This window comes from Toxotes jaculatrix, chromosome 4 (genome assembly GCF_017976425.1).
Source record: "Toxotes jaculatrix isolate fToxJac2 chromosome 4, fToxJac2.pri, whole genome shotgun sequence".
Lineage (NCBI taxonomy): Eukaryota > Metazoa > Chordata > Actinopteri > Toxotidae > Toxotes > Toxotes jaculatrix.
Genome location: NC_054397.1, coordinates 2175038 through 2191976, shown reverse-complemented (window position 1 = coordinate 2191976; position 16939 = coordinate 2175038). Strand labels below are relative to the sequence as shown.

Here is a 16939-nt window from a genome sequence, read left to right as displayed (position 1 = left end):
CCTCCACCTTCCCTCTGCAGCAGATCCTGTTTCACTCCAGGCCCCATGTTTGTTGTCTCTGCCTGCGGCCTACAAGCTAAAATGTTGTCTTTTATGTCTCCTGTCTCACTTTAACCCCCCCGCCACCCCCTTCCTCCCTCTGTTGTTCTTTTTTTTCAGCGTCGGCGCTCTGAAACGTAAGGCGATCCGTTTAGTCGGACAGGAAGGTCTTGGCAAGTGAGGTCAGGCTGGAGGGCACATGGCAGCAGGTCTGGTCAGAGCCACGGTCAACATCAGGCGTGTGTGTGTCGATGAAACACAAAGACAAATGAGGTGAATGACACCCGGCTCACATTCTCCTAATCCTTCAGCCGGTCACCCAGAGAATATGTATGTTTATGTTTAGCTGGAGGGAGAAGAAGAAGAAGAGATTTGGACCAACACGCTCCCCTGTCGTCCTCTCGGTTTGATAAATGGTGTGTCTTTGGTGTTTAAATGTGGGACGACTTTCTAATCTCTCCATCAGTGACGCTCTGCCTGCAAGTCACACAAATATGGACAATCCCGCACTTCGTATAACTGCAAAGATTAGTATAAACAACATTTATCATAATTGGGTCCGGCAGCGTGGCATGTCGCAGCGTTCGTGCCCCCACGTGCCAGCTGCTTTGTGAAATGCCATGTTTTACAGTGGTCCCACTCCAGAGGAACACACCCTGAAACCTGCTGAGGATGATAAATGTGTGTTCACATGGTGAGATAGATATATATACGCTCCACAGACAAGGTCCACTTAGGTTAAAGAAAGAGACAAAAAAAAAGTTCCCCGATTACCAAAGCTGCCACGGTTCATCCTCTGGGGAACACGAATGTGTCATAATCTATAGTACTGATGATATATTTCACTCAAAATCAGAAATGTCAACCTCAGGGTGGTGCAAGAGGAGAAGCCGAAGGATCACCAAAGTCAGGGGGCTTCATCATGTGGAGGCTGGATTTCTGTGCACGGTTTAATTGGGATCCGTCTGATATTTGTTGAGATATTTCAGTGTGGACCAGTCTGGATGCAGCCCCTGAAATCTGAAGCCTTTAGCAGAAAGTACATGTAGGTGTTCATTAATTATTCTGTGAGCACAAAGTCCTGATCCTCGTGTGCTAAACAGATGCACAGTGTACCAGGAAGCTATGGTGCAGATCAGCTTGTGAAGCAAGTGCTGAACATTTAAGCACAAACACAAACAAAGTGTTCCGTCGACAAACATGAGAATGTTTGTGTAGAGTCAGAAAATCTGCTTTTTCACCTGCTAAATCGAAAGAATTTCTTTTTCTTTTCCATTTTAATTTCTGGGAAAAAAAAAAAGTTGTGACCCACGTCTTTATTAATCTCAGTTGAAAGCAGGAAGAGTAAAAAACTCTTGCCTGAGCCCAGACTGAGTGGTAGAGAAGCAAAGTGAAGAGAAGCAGTGCTAATGTACAGTCTGACAACACATGAGAGAGAATGATGCATCTTTACCGCCGCAGTGCAGGGCTCGACGTTACATGCATTTACAGCTATATAGAGACAAGTATGTAGGGAGTGGCTTTAAAAAGCCAGGCACTCAACCAGACACCATTAGCTCATTAATCAGTATGAGCTCATACACCTACACACAGTTTACCAAAGGCCTTTTATTCTTAATCACCCACATGCGTGTCTTCAGTTCAGGTTTTGGTGCCACACCCTGCTCATGGATGAAGGCCCAGTCCTTTCCTGTTACAATGACCTAAAGCTCGTTATCGGTTTCTGGAACGACACCCGCGTTTTTCATACTGTACCTTTGAGTCTCCCGGGAGAGCCGTGATCTCTTACAGTTGATTAATCAGCTTTATCAGCTTTGATTCAAGTGCCTTGCTCAAGAGTACCTGGATATCAGCCGCTGATAGAAGCTAAAGCGTTGCTCATCCATTTCTGCTGCCCGGATTTTCCCAGCTGGCGCAGGACTCAAATTAATGAGTCTAATGATTTTTAGTGAGACACACACACCAGAATTTATGTGTGTTATTGTAAACCCTGACAGTTTAGGATAAATCTCAGTGGATAAACACTGTATACTCGTGTATCTTCCCAGAAACATAATGTTTTTGACCCAGAAAGCTGCACCAGTGAATGGATAAATGTGGATCACAGCATAAATATTTAGATATCTGCGGCTGATGGACGAGCCCACGTCGTTCTCTTGGCTGGTCTTCCTCCCGTCTCCCAACCCCAGGACACGGGAAACCAGTTAAAAAGACATTTCCAAACATCCATGTCCATTGCAAAATCTATTACGCTGACATCAGTAAGCATTACATGTGAACTGAGGAGACACTGTGCAGTCTCCACAGAGCACTTTACACTAAAGCTCATAGGTGTCAGATTTTCAATTGGTGAATATCTCATTTAAGAGCCAAACTCCCACAGGCTGCGATCCGCAGACGTCAGCGCAGGGTTTACTCTGACGTTCAGCAGAGTTTTTACACTTTCAACTGAGAGCTGATATTTTCAGAGTATCTTCAAATTCACTTTTATGAGTTAGACCAGTGTTTATGAGGAAGGCAGTGAAAACCGACAAGTCTGACCTATGAGGCTGTAACGCAACACCCCAGGAAACAATAATCATCATAACAGTTTACTCTCTGTGTTGTTCCATTTTAGGACTCAGCTTGTCAGGATCAGCTCTACACTGTCAGGCCTGACTTTATGTTCATTAGTCTAAGCTGTGAATCATCAGTATTAAGCGTACAGATGTTCTTTGGGTTGAATGAACCTGACTGAAAGTCGTAGAATTAAACTGATTTTGCTGCAAAGTTTGAAATTCTGGTGTCGCCGGGGCCTTAAGGTGGGTCCTGCTCTCTGTAAGGAAAGGGAAAGGGAAAGGGAGCCAGCAGCTTCCGAGCAGGTTAACGTGGCCATGAACAGCAGCTGTGGGAGCTGCAGCTGTTGTGGAGGTATTAGTGTCAGCAGAAATCATGACAGTAGGATTATTAGCTGGGGTAACTGTCGTTGTACTGTTAGATGCGGTGTCAGTAATGGCTGTAGTAGCAGTAGCTGTGCCAGTAGCAGTAATAATACTGTAATAAACAGGTGCTGAGGCCTCTGCTGGCTGCTCTGATCACTGGGCTGTAAGTTGAAGCGTCTCTGTGTGTGAGTGCGGCCTGTCCGGGCCTGTCAGTGCTCAGCACCGCAGCCTGAGCGCCTTACTGAATGTCCGCCGATGGGCGGGGTGTTGCTCCTTAATGACCAATCGTAAGAGCCGTGTGAGTGGAGGCAGCGGCACATACAGCACCTTCTGTAACAACATGTGGGTGTTATGACAGGAGCAGAGAGCGAGCCAAGAAACACTCTCCAAACTGATAATGATACGAAGACCAGAAACATTAAGACGGATTTTTTTTTTTATCTGACTCATCAGAGCCTGTGAATGTGTCCTTTCAGATACTGAGTGGATTTAAATTAAAGCAGTTTAGTTTGAATGAAAGCAGTTTTTCTGAGCTGAAGAACCAAGAGTCTACTGAAACTTTGGTGTCAGACATTTAAGCTGTGTGGCAGTTATGTAAAGCTCATGGCTGTAACACTTTTTAAGCTTTAACATTTTAGCCATGGCCTCAGGAAATGCATTGTGTTTTCATGTATTTTAGGTGAAACCTTGAAGCAACATCCTATTTTTCTAACATGGAAAACGCTCGTCTCTGTTTTTCAGCTCTCCTCAGAGCTTGTGCTGCACATGTGAGTTACATGTGAGTGAGTTACGTGTGAGTGAGTTACGTGTGAGTGAGTTACGTGTGAGTGAGTTACGTGTGAGTGAGTTACGTGTGAGTGAGTTACGTGTGAGTGAGTTACGTGTGGTAACTTCATACACAGCAAACATGTTTGGTTTAAACTCAAACAAATGACTGATCATTTTTGGGAATTTTCCACCGAAATGTTCCACAATGGGGCATATTTATATTTATCCACTCAATGGAGAAAAACAAGTCCACTTAGACTTAGGCTAACATAGCTTTTTCTTTTTTTTTTGAAGTTTGGTTCTAATGATTTGTTTTATTTTTGCTGTTTTGCTCCCCCAAAAAAATTAAACTTACAGGAACAAGATGATTTTTCTGCACTTTGACCTGAAACACACACGATAATAACAAATCTGTGTTTTTAAACTATTGACAAGTGAATTAGAAACAATTTTTATCTCAATCCAAAGGTTAACATTCAACATTCAATTGATATTTATTTATAACATTTCTTACTTTTCATTTATTGTCCCATTGTTTTATTTAGCAGTAACTAAACTCTGTCACTTCAGTCACTTCCAGCCACTTTAGGGGAAGTTGTGATGCTTTGTGAACATATATAAACAGTCATTTTAAGAATCCTGAAACGGTGTAAAGCCGAACAGGATGGGAATATAGAGTATGAGGAGGAGGACGGGAGAACATGACTGATAATGTTCTCATGCACTTGTTTTGTTCTGTCTTTTTAGAACCCAAGTTGGATTAAAAAAAAAAAAAGAAAAGTCTCTCATGTGCACGTTTGTGTTCCCACAGAATTACAGCATGGCTGGCTCTGCGTTCAGGGTGTGTGAGATGAGCAGCCAGTGGCCACGAGTTCCGGTTTTTAACCACAAATACTACAGAGGTTATGAAAATGCCATCTGTGACTGCTCTGTTTATCAGGGAAGATTCAAGGTAAGTAGTTTATGCATAAAGAAAGTTTTATATGTCGTCGAAACAAAAAAACATTTTGAATTTATGATAAACATTTGGGAATGCTGTCAGGGTAGGGATGTAAAACAGATTTCCTCTAACAATTTAGATTGTATTAAGAGCCTGTTCTCATCTAAATCAAGCCGTGCACATACATCAGTGTGATTTATGCTCCACGGTGAAACAACCTCTCACACGTTTCCCCCCAAACTGAAAAGAAAATCTCAGCTTTGTGGGAAACGCCTGTAGAAAATGCATCTGAAAAAAATAACAGAATCAAAGAGAGATTCAACAAATCAGAGCTGGAAAGATCAAACATGCTGACACACACTCACACACACACACACACACACTCTGCAGCATGGTGTGTGTTTGATCGGGAAGAGTCAGAGAGCAGCTGTGGTTAGCTGTTCACTGCAGAGTAAACAGATCAGGAAGCTAACAGATGGAACAAATAAGAAAAATACTGACACACGTTTGTGTGTCATTATTGTAGAAGCACAAATTCCCATGTGAATGCTGTTTAAATACAATTTAGACATACTTCACTTTGGTGTTTCATTAACTTCATTATCTTCTTCTTTATACTTCTAAGTCACTTTATTTCATCAGGAAATATTTAGATTTTTATTCCATTACTTACTTACTTAAAACTAAATAGTCAGCAGTTACTTTACTGATTAAGATTTAACTTTCAAAGCTGCTTTGTTATAAATTAAACAGCCCAACAGTGTATAATGTATTTAAATTAGCTCCACATCAGCCAGATTCTACATACATACAGTATACATGAGTGATAATGATCCAATGGTATAATTCATTATAATAATAGTTACTCCAGGGGTGATCCTGCTGTGTAAGCAAAGCTTCTGATACTTGGCTGATGATACTTGTTGAAAGCAGGACTCATCTTGTAAAGCAGTATTTTTACAATGTGGCATCACTGCTTTTACATAAGCGAACTAATCTGAAGGATTCTTCTACAGCTGCTTAATAGTAAGAAAAAAATGGAAATGCTGTAACATTAAAAACCAGCAGCAACCAGAAGGTCAGGAGGTTTAAATTTCATTTTTGTTTTGGTTTTGTTTTGCTGTGGTTTCAGACACAGGTTTGTTTATGTTGTTTTTATTAGTATAGTATTAGGACATGTTTCTGAGCTGAGGGTAACTTATTTTTGAATAGATTAATATTTTTTACTTAAATATAAAACCTTAAGTAAAAAAATACAGCATTCCTTTAGGTTATATCCATTATTATTATTATTATTATTATTATTATTATTGTTGTTGTTGTTGTTGTTGTTGTTGTTATTGATGTTAATATTATTATTAATATTATTATTAGCTGTATGCTGACTGCGCAGGTAGTTAAGGTTAGTGGTGGTGTTTACCTGCTTAGACGCCTCTCTGTCTCGTCTTTATTTGCCTCCATCAGTCTCTGTCCTGCGGCCGGGCAGCACCTCAGGGCGCAGAGCTTATCAGCTTTCTGTGTTTACCTCTCAATTAATCCCCATTAGTAAGGAGAAGGCATTAGGCCGCTCTGATGGACTTTAACTTTGCTTGGTCCCAAACGGGAGATCAGCTGCTGCGCGGCTCAGACGGACAGATCTCAATCTGAGCGCGCAGACCGGCTGTCTGGCACAGAGAGGAGCCGGACAGACGCACCGATCACTGCCGATAACAACGATATTGATTCAGGGATATTTGTTCTATCTGATCTTAATGAAACAGGTTTAACTTTAGACCAGTTGGGAGGATTTTAATTAAACTGAGGAGCGAAATGTGCGTAAAGTGGCTGGTAAATTATTCATGGAGTTAAGGATCAGGAGATAATTATTTATTTTGAAGCCATATCTAAAAATATTGCAACAGATGAATATTTCTGAGATAATTATTCTTCCAAAAATAATGATTTGTCATACTGACGAACAACTGAGCGCCTGGCATTCATCAACTGCGCCACTTTTACCCATGAACGAGTACAAACGAGGTCTGGACGTTTCAGTGGGAGATGTTGTCCTAAATGTGGCTCCCGCTGTTTGTTCTCAGTGTTAGCTGCTGTCTCACATTAGGACATGAGTGTGTGGGTGTAATTATACAAGAATGGGTTTGGGAAACAACTGTTCTCAGGCCGGAGGAACAATTACGCGCAGAGAAAAACAGCAATTGATGCTTTCCCCTCCAAATGTTCACACACCTTTCAAGGTAATTTATGTTCTTTGGAATTATTCCAGTGAATAAGTTGGCAGGTATCTGGCTATAGGTAATACAAAATGTGTCTGAGACGAGTTTGCTCTGAAACTGGCCCCTGTATATAATTTTTCGAGCCCTCATTTGCGCGTAATGGCTCATTAACAGCACCAATTAGGCTGCAGGACCTCAAGTAAAGAAGAATTCTTCTGTCCTAACCCTCAGTCATTCTTTAACCAAACCACGGGCCTTTACTTCTGTCACTTACTTTTTCGATTAATGATTTAATCTTGCAAACGTCAGAAAATAGCGAGCAATCCTCACCACATCGCCCCAAACAATTAAAAAAAAGAATTCATTCAGTTTATAATCTGATAAAATAGAAAAGCAAAAAAAAAGCAAATCTTCACATTTTGCATGTTTTTTTATGATGATTGACACATAACTGTTGTTCATTCATTTTCTGAACGACCTCTCAGTTCATTAAGTATTTTAGCGCTAAACCCAACTTTGACCTAACTAAAAAAAAAAAAAAATTAAATTAAAAAATTAAAATTCATTTGGTTTGGCATCATTCAGACTCGCCTTTGTAACCAGGAACCAATGAACCCTTAACCCGAGCAGCATATCCCCGTAACGTCCCTGCCTGGACTTTCAGTGGTGCGTAATGAGAAGCTCTTGAAACACAGAACATGTGAAATAATTGTAATATTCGTGATATGTTAGATTTCCTCCTAAATAATTATTAGAGGATCACTGCAGTCGTTTTCCCGTCCAGGATTAGACGGTTACCTGTGAGAATAACATCGGTCTGGGGCTGAAATAACACCCTTACACTGAAATAATAGGCTACAGGACACGAACCTCGCTCCCTCCCTCCTCCTCGCCGGTCTCCCCCTTAAAATTCTCCCGTCCATTTTCCTCATTGGGATAAATGGTAAAACTTGTAGCAATAATACCCCCTTCTTTCACACAAACGCCTCCCCGCTGCCATCACCTCCAGCCCGACTGCCCCCGAAGCCTCGCGGCTGGGGATCTCGGAGAGCCTTTCTCCTCGAACAAAAAAAAGCCTCCTGAAGGGGAACAAAAGTGACCACATTTTTCCTCCGTGTCCCCTTCTCCGCGCAGAGTAACCCGCTGCCTGTCCCTCAAATGGGAATATTAGGACGTCAATCTCACGGCCCCTGTGCGCCTTTGTCTTTGCTGAGTGCCCGGCTCTGCCTACCACACACCTTTTGTCCGACAGTCCAATAAGTGCCATTATTCCCGCTCCCTAGCCCGGCTGCAGCTCGCTCTTCGGGGGTATTTTAGATGCTTAATCGCGTCCTTTAAAGGACCTCAAATGGAGAATAACTTCCTCCTTTCACGTCGCCTGGCACCGGGACAAAGAGTTCCTGTGGCCTGGCCTCCTCCAGTAGCTCTCCCCTTAATATGTTTATGAGCAAAAAATTTGCCACAGTGCATCTGATTCACTCATGGGCTCAGTGACCCCACATGGAAATAATAATAATAATAATATATTGTTATTATTATTTGTTTTCATTATTTTTGGAAAAATGCAGCTTCGGTTTAGTGACTGATGTATTTTACCATTCAGATATTTGGATGAATATTTCAAGCGCTCTTTGTGAGCACAGGTTAAACTTTTTTTTTTTCTCCGAATACAGAATCAAACCGCACCTTCTTTCATTTCTTGGATTTATTTGAATAGATGTGAAATAGACTAAAACAATTCTCTGTTGAACGAAAAAAAAGAACAATTTAAAGCAATTCAATCTCTCCATAGCCTAAAAATATACCATGTTAAAAACAAACATTAAAAAAAAAACTGAATCGTCTTTTGAGTTGGAATAAAGAGAACCGCGCAGCCTTGTGCGCAGTCCCCCCCTCTGCCTCTGTGCTTCGGTGCTGTCAGTGCCAAACCGGAGCACCAACAACACCTGGACCGCAACATGAAATTTCACCCGAGCTGCGGCTGTTCAGACGCTGCTGTGCGCCATCCGGCCTTTACGCACACACACTAACTTCGGCTCTGATACACATGAAGCAGCCGGAAATCTCAACAAACAGCCGACGCGTGAATCCAAACTCGCATCCATTATATAAGCAACACTGTTCTCTGAGGCGTTTTGACCAAGTTAACACGCGCTTCTAAAAGGTTGTAGGTTAACCAAAAATGAAAGAGCTCCATAAAAAAAGGACACTAGTTCTATGAGGCTACCAGGCCCGGATCCCCTGCAGGGAGCCCTGGCAGGATGTGACAGCTGTCCCTTGATGTGTTTGGGCCTGTGGGGAGCCGCCGAGGCCGCTCACGTTTCCCAAGTTCATGTTCATGAAGGCGTTGGGGGTGCTGGACGGAGGAAGGGCAGGGATGCTGGTGTACGTGCAGCTGTAGTTGGTGTTATAAGCGGGGCTGTTGTATGTGTACGCCTGGTATCCGTTATAACTGTACGGGTTGGATCCGTACGGGGCAGTGGCTGCGTAGCTCTGCGCACCGCCCAGGCAGGGCTTCCCATCTCGGACCAGCACCGGCACGGCGACGCGCCGGGGCGGAGGAGGGTGGTGCTGTCCCGCCGCCTCCAGAGACTTGTCCTGCCGCTGCCGCTTGCACTTGTAGCGGCGGTTCTGGAACCAGATCTTCACCTGGTTCGAGGTGAGCTTCAGGGTGGTCGCCAGGTGCTCCCGCTCCGGGGCGGACAGGTAGCGCTGCTGCTTGAAGCGCCGCTCCAGCTCGAAGACCTGCGCCTGGGAGAAGAGCACCCTGGGTCTCCGCCGGCTCCTCTGCTTCTGCACCGGCCTCTCCGACTCGCCCTGCCCACCCTCCGCTGACTCCTCCCGGGACACCAGCCCGCAGCTCTCTGGGCAGGTTGGGAAAGTCACATGAGAAATGTTAAAATGTCTAAATGTTTTCTCTATCCGTAAAAATTAAATATAAAGATATGATGCCAGTTCTTTCAGTCCACACTCAGTTCACTTCAGGCAAGTTTAGAAAAGAAGCCACGACACTTTTAAACTTCAGTCAATGCCAACCAACTCTAAAACACCCAGTCACTGCAGAGACAGCTCTCAGACATGGAGCTTTTCCCTTCTTTCCGTTCAAAGTTAATATAAAATTACAGAAATAAACTTTAACCAGGAGGCGCAACAAAAAAAAAATCAGAAATTATTACAAAAATAAGACAACAAAATAGTCTATAAAACACCAAGGAGGCTGATCCATTAAGGACATAAACATATATATTTTTTGCCTCAAATCCAAACTTGGCCAATCTGAGTAAACTGTTTAATTTTTGGTAGAAGCGTATTAAAAGTTCATTTTTAAGTGTTTATATGTTTGACCAGAGAAGATGTGTCTGTGCGAGGCCGCTGTCTGACTGTGGCTGTGTTTATTAGCTACTTCGCCGTGTCATTTCTTTTACAAGCCTCTTTAAACTAATTGTCGGTTTATGGTCCACACATCATAACAGACTCCGCGAAACGTCCGCGCAGCTGAACCACTAGAAAGTGTTTGACAATCCCAGACTTTACTGGATTCGTCTCGGGCCTCTGGCCGCGGTGATACTGACTCGCACCATTTGATAGCTCTTTATTGGGACAACGTCTGGTGTCTGGAGGCGGAAGAGCCGAGAGCAGGGCTCTGCGCACAGATCCCGCTCTGCGCACAGATCCTGCTCTGCAGAGATTAGAAAATATATCAGAGGATGAAATCTAATCCCTTTTTCACTTCAGAATTTTATTTTATTTTATTTTTTTAAGTTAAAATTTGAGCCATATCGGAGTTTATCTTTAAGGTCAAATACTAATTTAAAATACTGGGATAATTAGCTGGAAAACAGCTGCCGGATTATTTAGAAAATGACGCAAAGCATGTTTTCTTTTTTTGAGCTGCCTCACACTGTTCGGCGCTTTAACTGGTTTGACATAACCATGAAATGGTCATTAAAACTCTACAAATTATTAGATTTTTTTATATTTAATTGACCAAACTGAACGTTGTGTGTAACAGAGGTAACATTCCTACATTTTTTGCCGTAGCTGCAGTTTGGTTGAGGTTACAAGTAAAGTTGTTTTTGTGGCTAAACATGCAAATCATTTTGTAGCCGCTAAAAAAACACGAGGTTCAACATTCAAAGCAGCTGCTTATATTTGTGTTTTATCTCATGCAACTCAGCCCTTTTCTGTAAAAACCTGTGTGTGATTATTGTTACACGTGTCCTTTGTTGCCTTTTGTCTAGCCTTTACAGTAGCAGCTTGTGCTTCAACTCACTGCTCTCCTGCTCCTCCAGCTCGGCGGCCTCCAGCTTGGCTCCCTGCAGGCCGGGATGGACATACATGTCCGGGGACAGACTGGTTTCCCCGCGGTCCTCCTCCCGCACTGTCAGCGCGCTGAGGTAGGCCAGATTGTCCTCTCCGTCCGAGAAGGAAGGGCTGTCCCGGGCCCCTGCGAGCATGCAGGACGGCGGGGTTTGGTAATGCTGCTGCTGGGTAGGAGATCCGGCCAAGTGCTGCTGGGTGTGGGCCCGGTGCTGGAGCTCTAGAGACCCGGACTGCTGCTGCTGCTGCTGCTGCTCCAGCTTGAGGATATCCTTGACAGAAAACGGCGTGGAGGTGAGTGGGCTCTGCAGCATCATGTCATCCAGCTCCTGCTCTGCAGCATCAAGGAAATGAAGCCCGCCGAGTAACATGCACTCCCCTTCTCCTGTTCCCCTCTTTTTCCTAACAAATAATTGAGCTTAATAGCCCTTTCTTTGGTAATTGGAGGTGCGTTAAGCCTCTGGAATCCCTCATTGCCGTAAATCTCACGAAAACATGGGTATTAGTCCCGGGTTAGTCCATGCTGGTCTCCTCTCTGACAGATATAATGTCGGGCTTTGTAAGTGGAGTTTGGACCGGGGCGAAGGAGCTGCCTCTGCCTCCTCTGATGTCAGGGGGAGGGGTGTGTGTGAAATGGAAAGTCCGTGTGGGCTGGAAGGGAAGCTTTTGGGAGAAAGAGAGTCAGAGAGGGGGTAGGTGGGGCGTACGTGACGTACGGTCACATACTGGTTTTGATTCGGACTTGTGTGAATATGGTGGACGGAGAGTTGTACCGACACCCTGTCCCTTCGCTGCCCACCGTGTTTATCCGCCTGGTCTCGCTCAGTTCGCTCCAGCAGCCATTTTTACGCACACCACGTTCACATGCTGTGCCCTGTGACTGCAGATATGTTACCTGCGCCTTTGCTTTGCTTTGTCCTGTTTTTAAACATGTTGTTTTCAGTTTGAATCACCCCGCGCTGGGCCGCTGCCCCGTGGTGTTTTTGTAGGTCCGTGCGTAAATCTCTGCGCTCCTCCGAGAGGCGCACCGTGCCCCCTGCACGTGCGGCGGCGCGTCAAGGTCAACGGTCAGGTCAAGGGATAATAGAATCAGAGAAGGGGAGGGGCTCTTTATCGTGTTAACTTCACCCAGTGCATTAATGGTATGTAAAAGTGGCTGCATATAAAATGCTGGTTGATTTGGCTTGAAGTTTCCGTATGTGTGAGGAAACTGTGAGGATTTTACTCCCAGAGGTAAGGGACGTTTTTGGTTTAAAAGACCGTAACAACCAAAGTCCTGATCTAAAAATCCCTTCGGTGTGCTGAGTTAACTCCACCGAAGGCCGCTCCCATCGGTGGCTCCTTACAAGGACATGTTAGGAAGCTGAGGTTTGTTGAAATTCTTTCAAAACTGAAATGTTTGCTGTGCATTTTAGAGGAGATGCCAGAGTTTCCAGAGAAAGCAAATCTGCCAGACTTCACAACAGGGAAATGCGTCTGAAATATTCCTGAAAACACACAGACTTTCCCAATTTTTTTAAACAGAAGTGCCATTAAAACACCCGAATTTCAAATATTTCACTCATTCCGAAAAGGCCAAAAGCTCCAGTAAGAAACCAGATGGGGGACAGAGTACACGTTCGTACACGTTTTAAGTTGAAAAGTAGTTTCCTGCAGCCACGTCGCCCATCAGCTGCCTGCTGCGCTCGCTGTCCTCTTTATCACGGGTGTTGTATTAATAACCGCCCTGGGCAGATAAGCTGGGCCCCCCGGGGCAATTAAAATTCCTCCAGGAAAACTGACAGACGTTTTTAGCCCGACCTAATCTGCTCCTATCAGCTCCCCTTTCCGTTTTGCAGCGGGACCCCTCGCCTCTGTCACCCCCGCTGCCTCCACTTCTCCGGCGGGTTTTTCCTACTCGGACGCTGCGCAGGTGGAAGATGCCTTGCTGCTGGGCTCCGGGGCAGAGGGCAGAGCATTTACAGCCAAGAATCAGTTAATTTCACTAATTAAACTTCCCCCTTCAGCAGTTTTCATATATTTTATACTTTTTTTATGCCAGAGAAGGTCATAACCAGGGTTTTAGAAAAGCTGCAGTTCTCATCAGGTAAATTTCCACCAAACTTATTTAAAAAAAAAGTTTTGTTTGTATTTTATCTCTTTACATTATCATATAAATAAATCCTTCTGTGACTGCAGGTACGTAATTCTGGAGGCTAGTATAATCCTTCTATGTCCATTCACCAGCTTTCTTTTTAAAAAAAAATTTGTTATTGTTGTCACATTACACATTTTTGTGTGTAATGGCAGAACAGAAACTTCTCTTCGTGCCATTAAACTCTTCATGTTCCCGTGAATATGACTGATGACGTGTGACCTCTGTGTTCTCAGTGATTTGGACATGAAGCCACACTCACAGCATCAGAAACTTCTGCAGAAACTAAACTTCACATGAAAATTACTGCCTGGTAATGTTTTATTTTATTTAAGTCTTAGTTTAAAGACAGTGATGTTCGCCAAACTGTTCCAACATTTACTGAGCTGGTTCCCTCTGCCTCACGAAGCTGCAAAGCTTTATCATAGAAGACATGTTCAGACGGCTGTCAAAGAGTTTCACAGGAAACTAAAGATACACTGGATGTCTGCTGTCCTGAAGACTTTCCTCAAACAGTTTACAGATCGATGGAAAGAACTGGAAATCGACAGTTTAAAGTTACAGTGAGGATTTTACCAATACTTTTACACAGACAGACGCACTGAATGACTTCAGGATAAGAATGTACTGTATGAAAGTGTAGGCTTCTTAACGGTTTAACCTACACATCAGAAAACTTTCCATCAGTCTTTAAAAACCCAGCTGAAGTTTATTTCTCGTATCAGAAAGTGAGTGAACAGGGTCTGAGATGGGCCCTCAAACGCACTGAAAACACGAGCTCTGACTCTGTCTTTCTGTTTTAACTGCTTGTTTTAATTATTATATATTATAATGTATTTAATGATCCACTCATTGGTGTTGTTATAGTGCTCAATCACTGCCCCGGATTTAGTGATCTGGGTGCGAGTATCAGTATCTAGTGTTGTCAGGTTTGTACTCTGCATGTTTTCATACTGAAAACTTCACTGTACAACTTAACAAATAAAAACAAAAAAAACAAAAAAAGAAAAGAAAAATCAGAAAGCTAAATGAGCCTCTCCCAGACCTGGGCCAGGTCTCCCCTCCACAGTGTCTCTATCCCGACAGGTAGTAAATATCCTGCTGTGCAGCTCTATCTATGGAAGCTGGAAACAGACAGACATATGCCTGGTTGTCCCTGTAGACTCCCCGGCGACTCTCTCCAATTCACACTATATCATCATCAGCGCGTCTTCATAAAAAAGTGCCAAACAAGGCCGGATAGTGTTTAGACTGGCACAGGGCCGCCTCCATTTACTTTAAATAAGCATTAAATCCAATGACGCCAGGCTGAGCGCCGTGTTTTCTGTGTCAGATGAGTCAATGCTCTACAGCAGCTATTGGAAGGAAAATAAAACTGTTTTAGTTCAAGTTAAGTGACAAGACATTTGGTTTTGGTTGGATGGTTGTTCCAAGACAAAGATTTCCAAACTGGGGTTCAGGGTGCTTCCAAAGGGTCCCGGGAGGGTTTCCGGGGGCAGGGGTTCTTTGGATTGCATTTAGCCTGGTCTCAGCTCAGATTTACTGTGTACCGTCAACCAGTGAAGAATACAAAAACCGGACCATCCCAGCCAATTTGTAGTTTCATTGCCTCTAAATTCTGCAGCTCTGTGCTCCCTTTTAGCCTCTTTTAGCTCATTGTTTTGGTTTCATTATCTATGTCTCAGTTTCGTTTCTCAAGATCTGTTTTCCAGCGGCTGTTTTCTGAATAAAAAGCTTTGATCCATCCACTGAAGAGAAGAGCTGGATGTTCTGAACTGCTCGAGTGTTGGTGAACCTCAGGGATCCTGACTGGGACCTCCGGGGTTTTGTTGTCATGGTTGAAACTATACGTGGGAAAGCCACACAGAGGACAGAGAGTTTTATCCACCAAACCTCAGAGTGTGACTCAGATAAATGTGCATCAGGAGGAAGGAGGTTGTTCAGCTTGTACAACCTGACTGGTGCTGACAGAGCTGGAAGGAAGACTGTGACCTTTGTGGAGCTTCTGTTTGGGCCTTTATCTTTCACACAAACAGAGATAAGCCTGGAAAAAAAGTCTTAGAGAATTTAGCAGAAGCTTGAAGGGTTCAAATACTTTAACAAACTACAGGGCTCAGTTACTGAAAATAATTTCAACAATAAAAAACAAGTTTTCCAAAAAGATAAGACTTAAATTTAAAAAGGAGTTATAACTTTTTGGTAAAATTGTTTCTAAAACCTTTTTATGCTCCTGATATGTTTCCTTTGGGGGTTCAGGGTGAGAGCTAATTATACTACAGACATAACTTCTTTTGTAGAATATTATCACAGCACAACAGCAATAACTGCATCAAATTTGAATCGTGGATTTGTTTGTATTCTGATGCACGTTTGTTGTAGGGAATAACTTTCCTGTTACAGTGATCAGTTATTCAAATATCAGATTTTAGGCAACATGGCGCAGGTTATTATCCATGTACTGATGGTATCTCTCTCTCTCTCTCTCTCTGTGTATGCGTGTGCGTGTGTGTGTGTGCGTGCGTGCGTGCGTGCGTGTGTGTGTGTGTGTGTGTTATAGATGGAGGAGGCAACAATAGGAAATGCTACACCTCTCTTCTGCTGTCATTTGCGGCCCAGCGGAGGCGCCAGGCGGCTCTGGATGGTTGGATGGAGAGAGAGGAGAGATAATCTCAGCCATCCGCTTCAATACACCGCGTGAGTGCGTGCGTGTGTGTGTGTACGTGTGTGTGTGTGTGTGTGTGTGTGTGTGTGTGTGTGTGTGTGTTTTGATGGTTTTCTGAAGTGAGTGTTAACGAGCAGCACAAACTTTATTAGAGCAACAGAACACACACTTCCAGCTGTTGGTCTGTACTGAAGATACAACGATGTGACTGTTCAAGTTTTGTTCCTCGGTTCTATTTAAGAACAGAACAAGAGAAGAACAGAGTTCGTTATAAACAGGGTTCTCAGGATGTGGTTCTGTAAAAAGTTCTGGACTCTAAATGATTGAAACAACATCAGCGGCGCAACACGTGAAGGGGAAATTAACAAAAATGTAAAAGTGAAAAATGACAGAAAATGACGGATCAAAAAAAAAGATTCTAGAGTGAAAATCAAACAAAGAATAAATGAACATCCTTTAGCTGAATTTAACTTTAATATTAATGTGATCTCGTGGGACTGCGTTTAAATAACGCGCCACTTTCTGTCCACCTTAAACGTTTTTTCAGCGCGTTACTGCAGATTTTTTAGAAAAATGGAAAAAAAAAAAACATTTAAAACAAAATAAATATTTTTTTTACTTTTTAAGTTTTGACGAAATTAATCACGAGCATGGTTGAAACTTTTTAGTTGGACGTGACTCTGATTCCAGCTGTTGTTAATTTACGCCAGAATAATCCTTTTAATAATTGATAATAATTTGATCGTCGTTAAAATATTATAATCACGTTGTTTTATTTAATATGTACAGTTCATCGTGTGGAATAGTAGAAAACTCCGCGACATTTATTTCTAATTTTATTAGTGAAACTGTTTCATGTTCTCAAAGTAAAGGTGAGTTCTGACTGAAACTGACAAACAATAATAATAACAATAATAAACATCCTCTGTGATTATTCCTGAA

At 43.1% G+C, this 16939-nt stretch overlaps 1 protein-coding gene across 1 annotated transcript; it reads right to left on the bottom strand.

The window, feature by feature from the left end:
• Positions 1 to 8771: 8771 nt before the first annotated feature.
• On the bottom strand, positions 8772 to 11533 carry LOC121181362 (homeobox protein Nkx-2.3-like). The gene is made up of 2 exons (XM_041037291.1): positions 11155 to 11533; positions 8772 to 9745 (listed from the first exon to the last, which is right to left on the bottom strand). Exons 1-2 carry the CDS (start codon positions 11516 to 11518, stop codon positions 9105 to 9107), a joined length of 1005 nt encoding a protein of 334 aa, XP_040893225.1. The 5' UTR covers positions 11519 to 11533; the 3' UTR covers positions 8772 to 9104.
• Positions 11534 to 16939: the final 5406 nt, after the last annotated feature.

Excerpts from the sequence above, each read along its gene's own strand:
- LOC121181362 (XM_041037291.1), bottom strand. The coding sequence starts at position 11,518 with ATGATGCTGCAGAGCCCACTCACCTCCACGCCGTTTTCTGTCAAGGAT. Across the intron at positions 9,746-11,154 it reads GCTGGAGGAGCAGGAGAGCA|AGAGCTGCGGGCTGGTGTCC; the intron begins GTGAGTTGAAGC and ends CAACCTGCCCAG.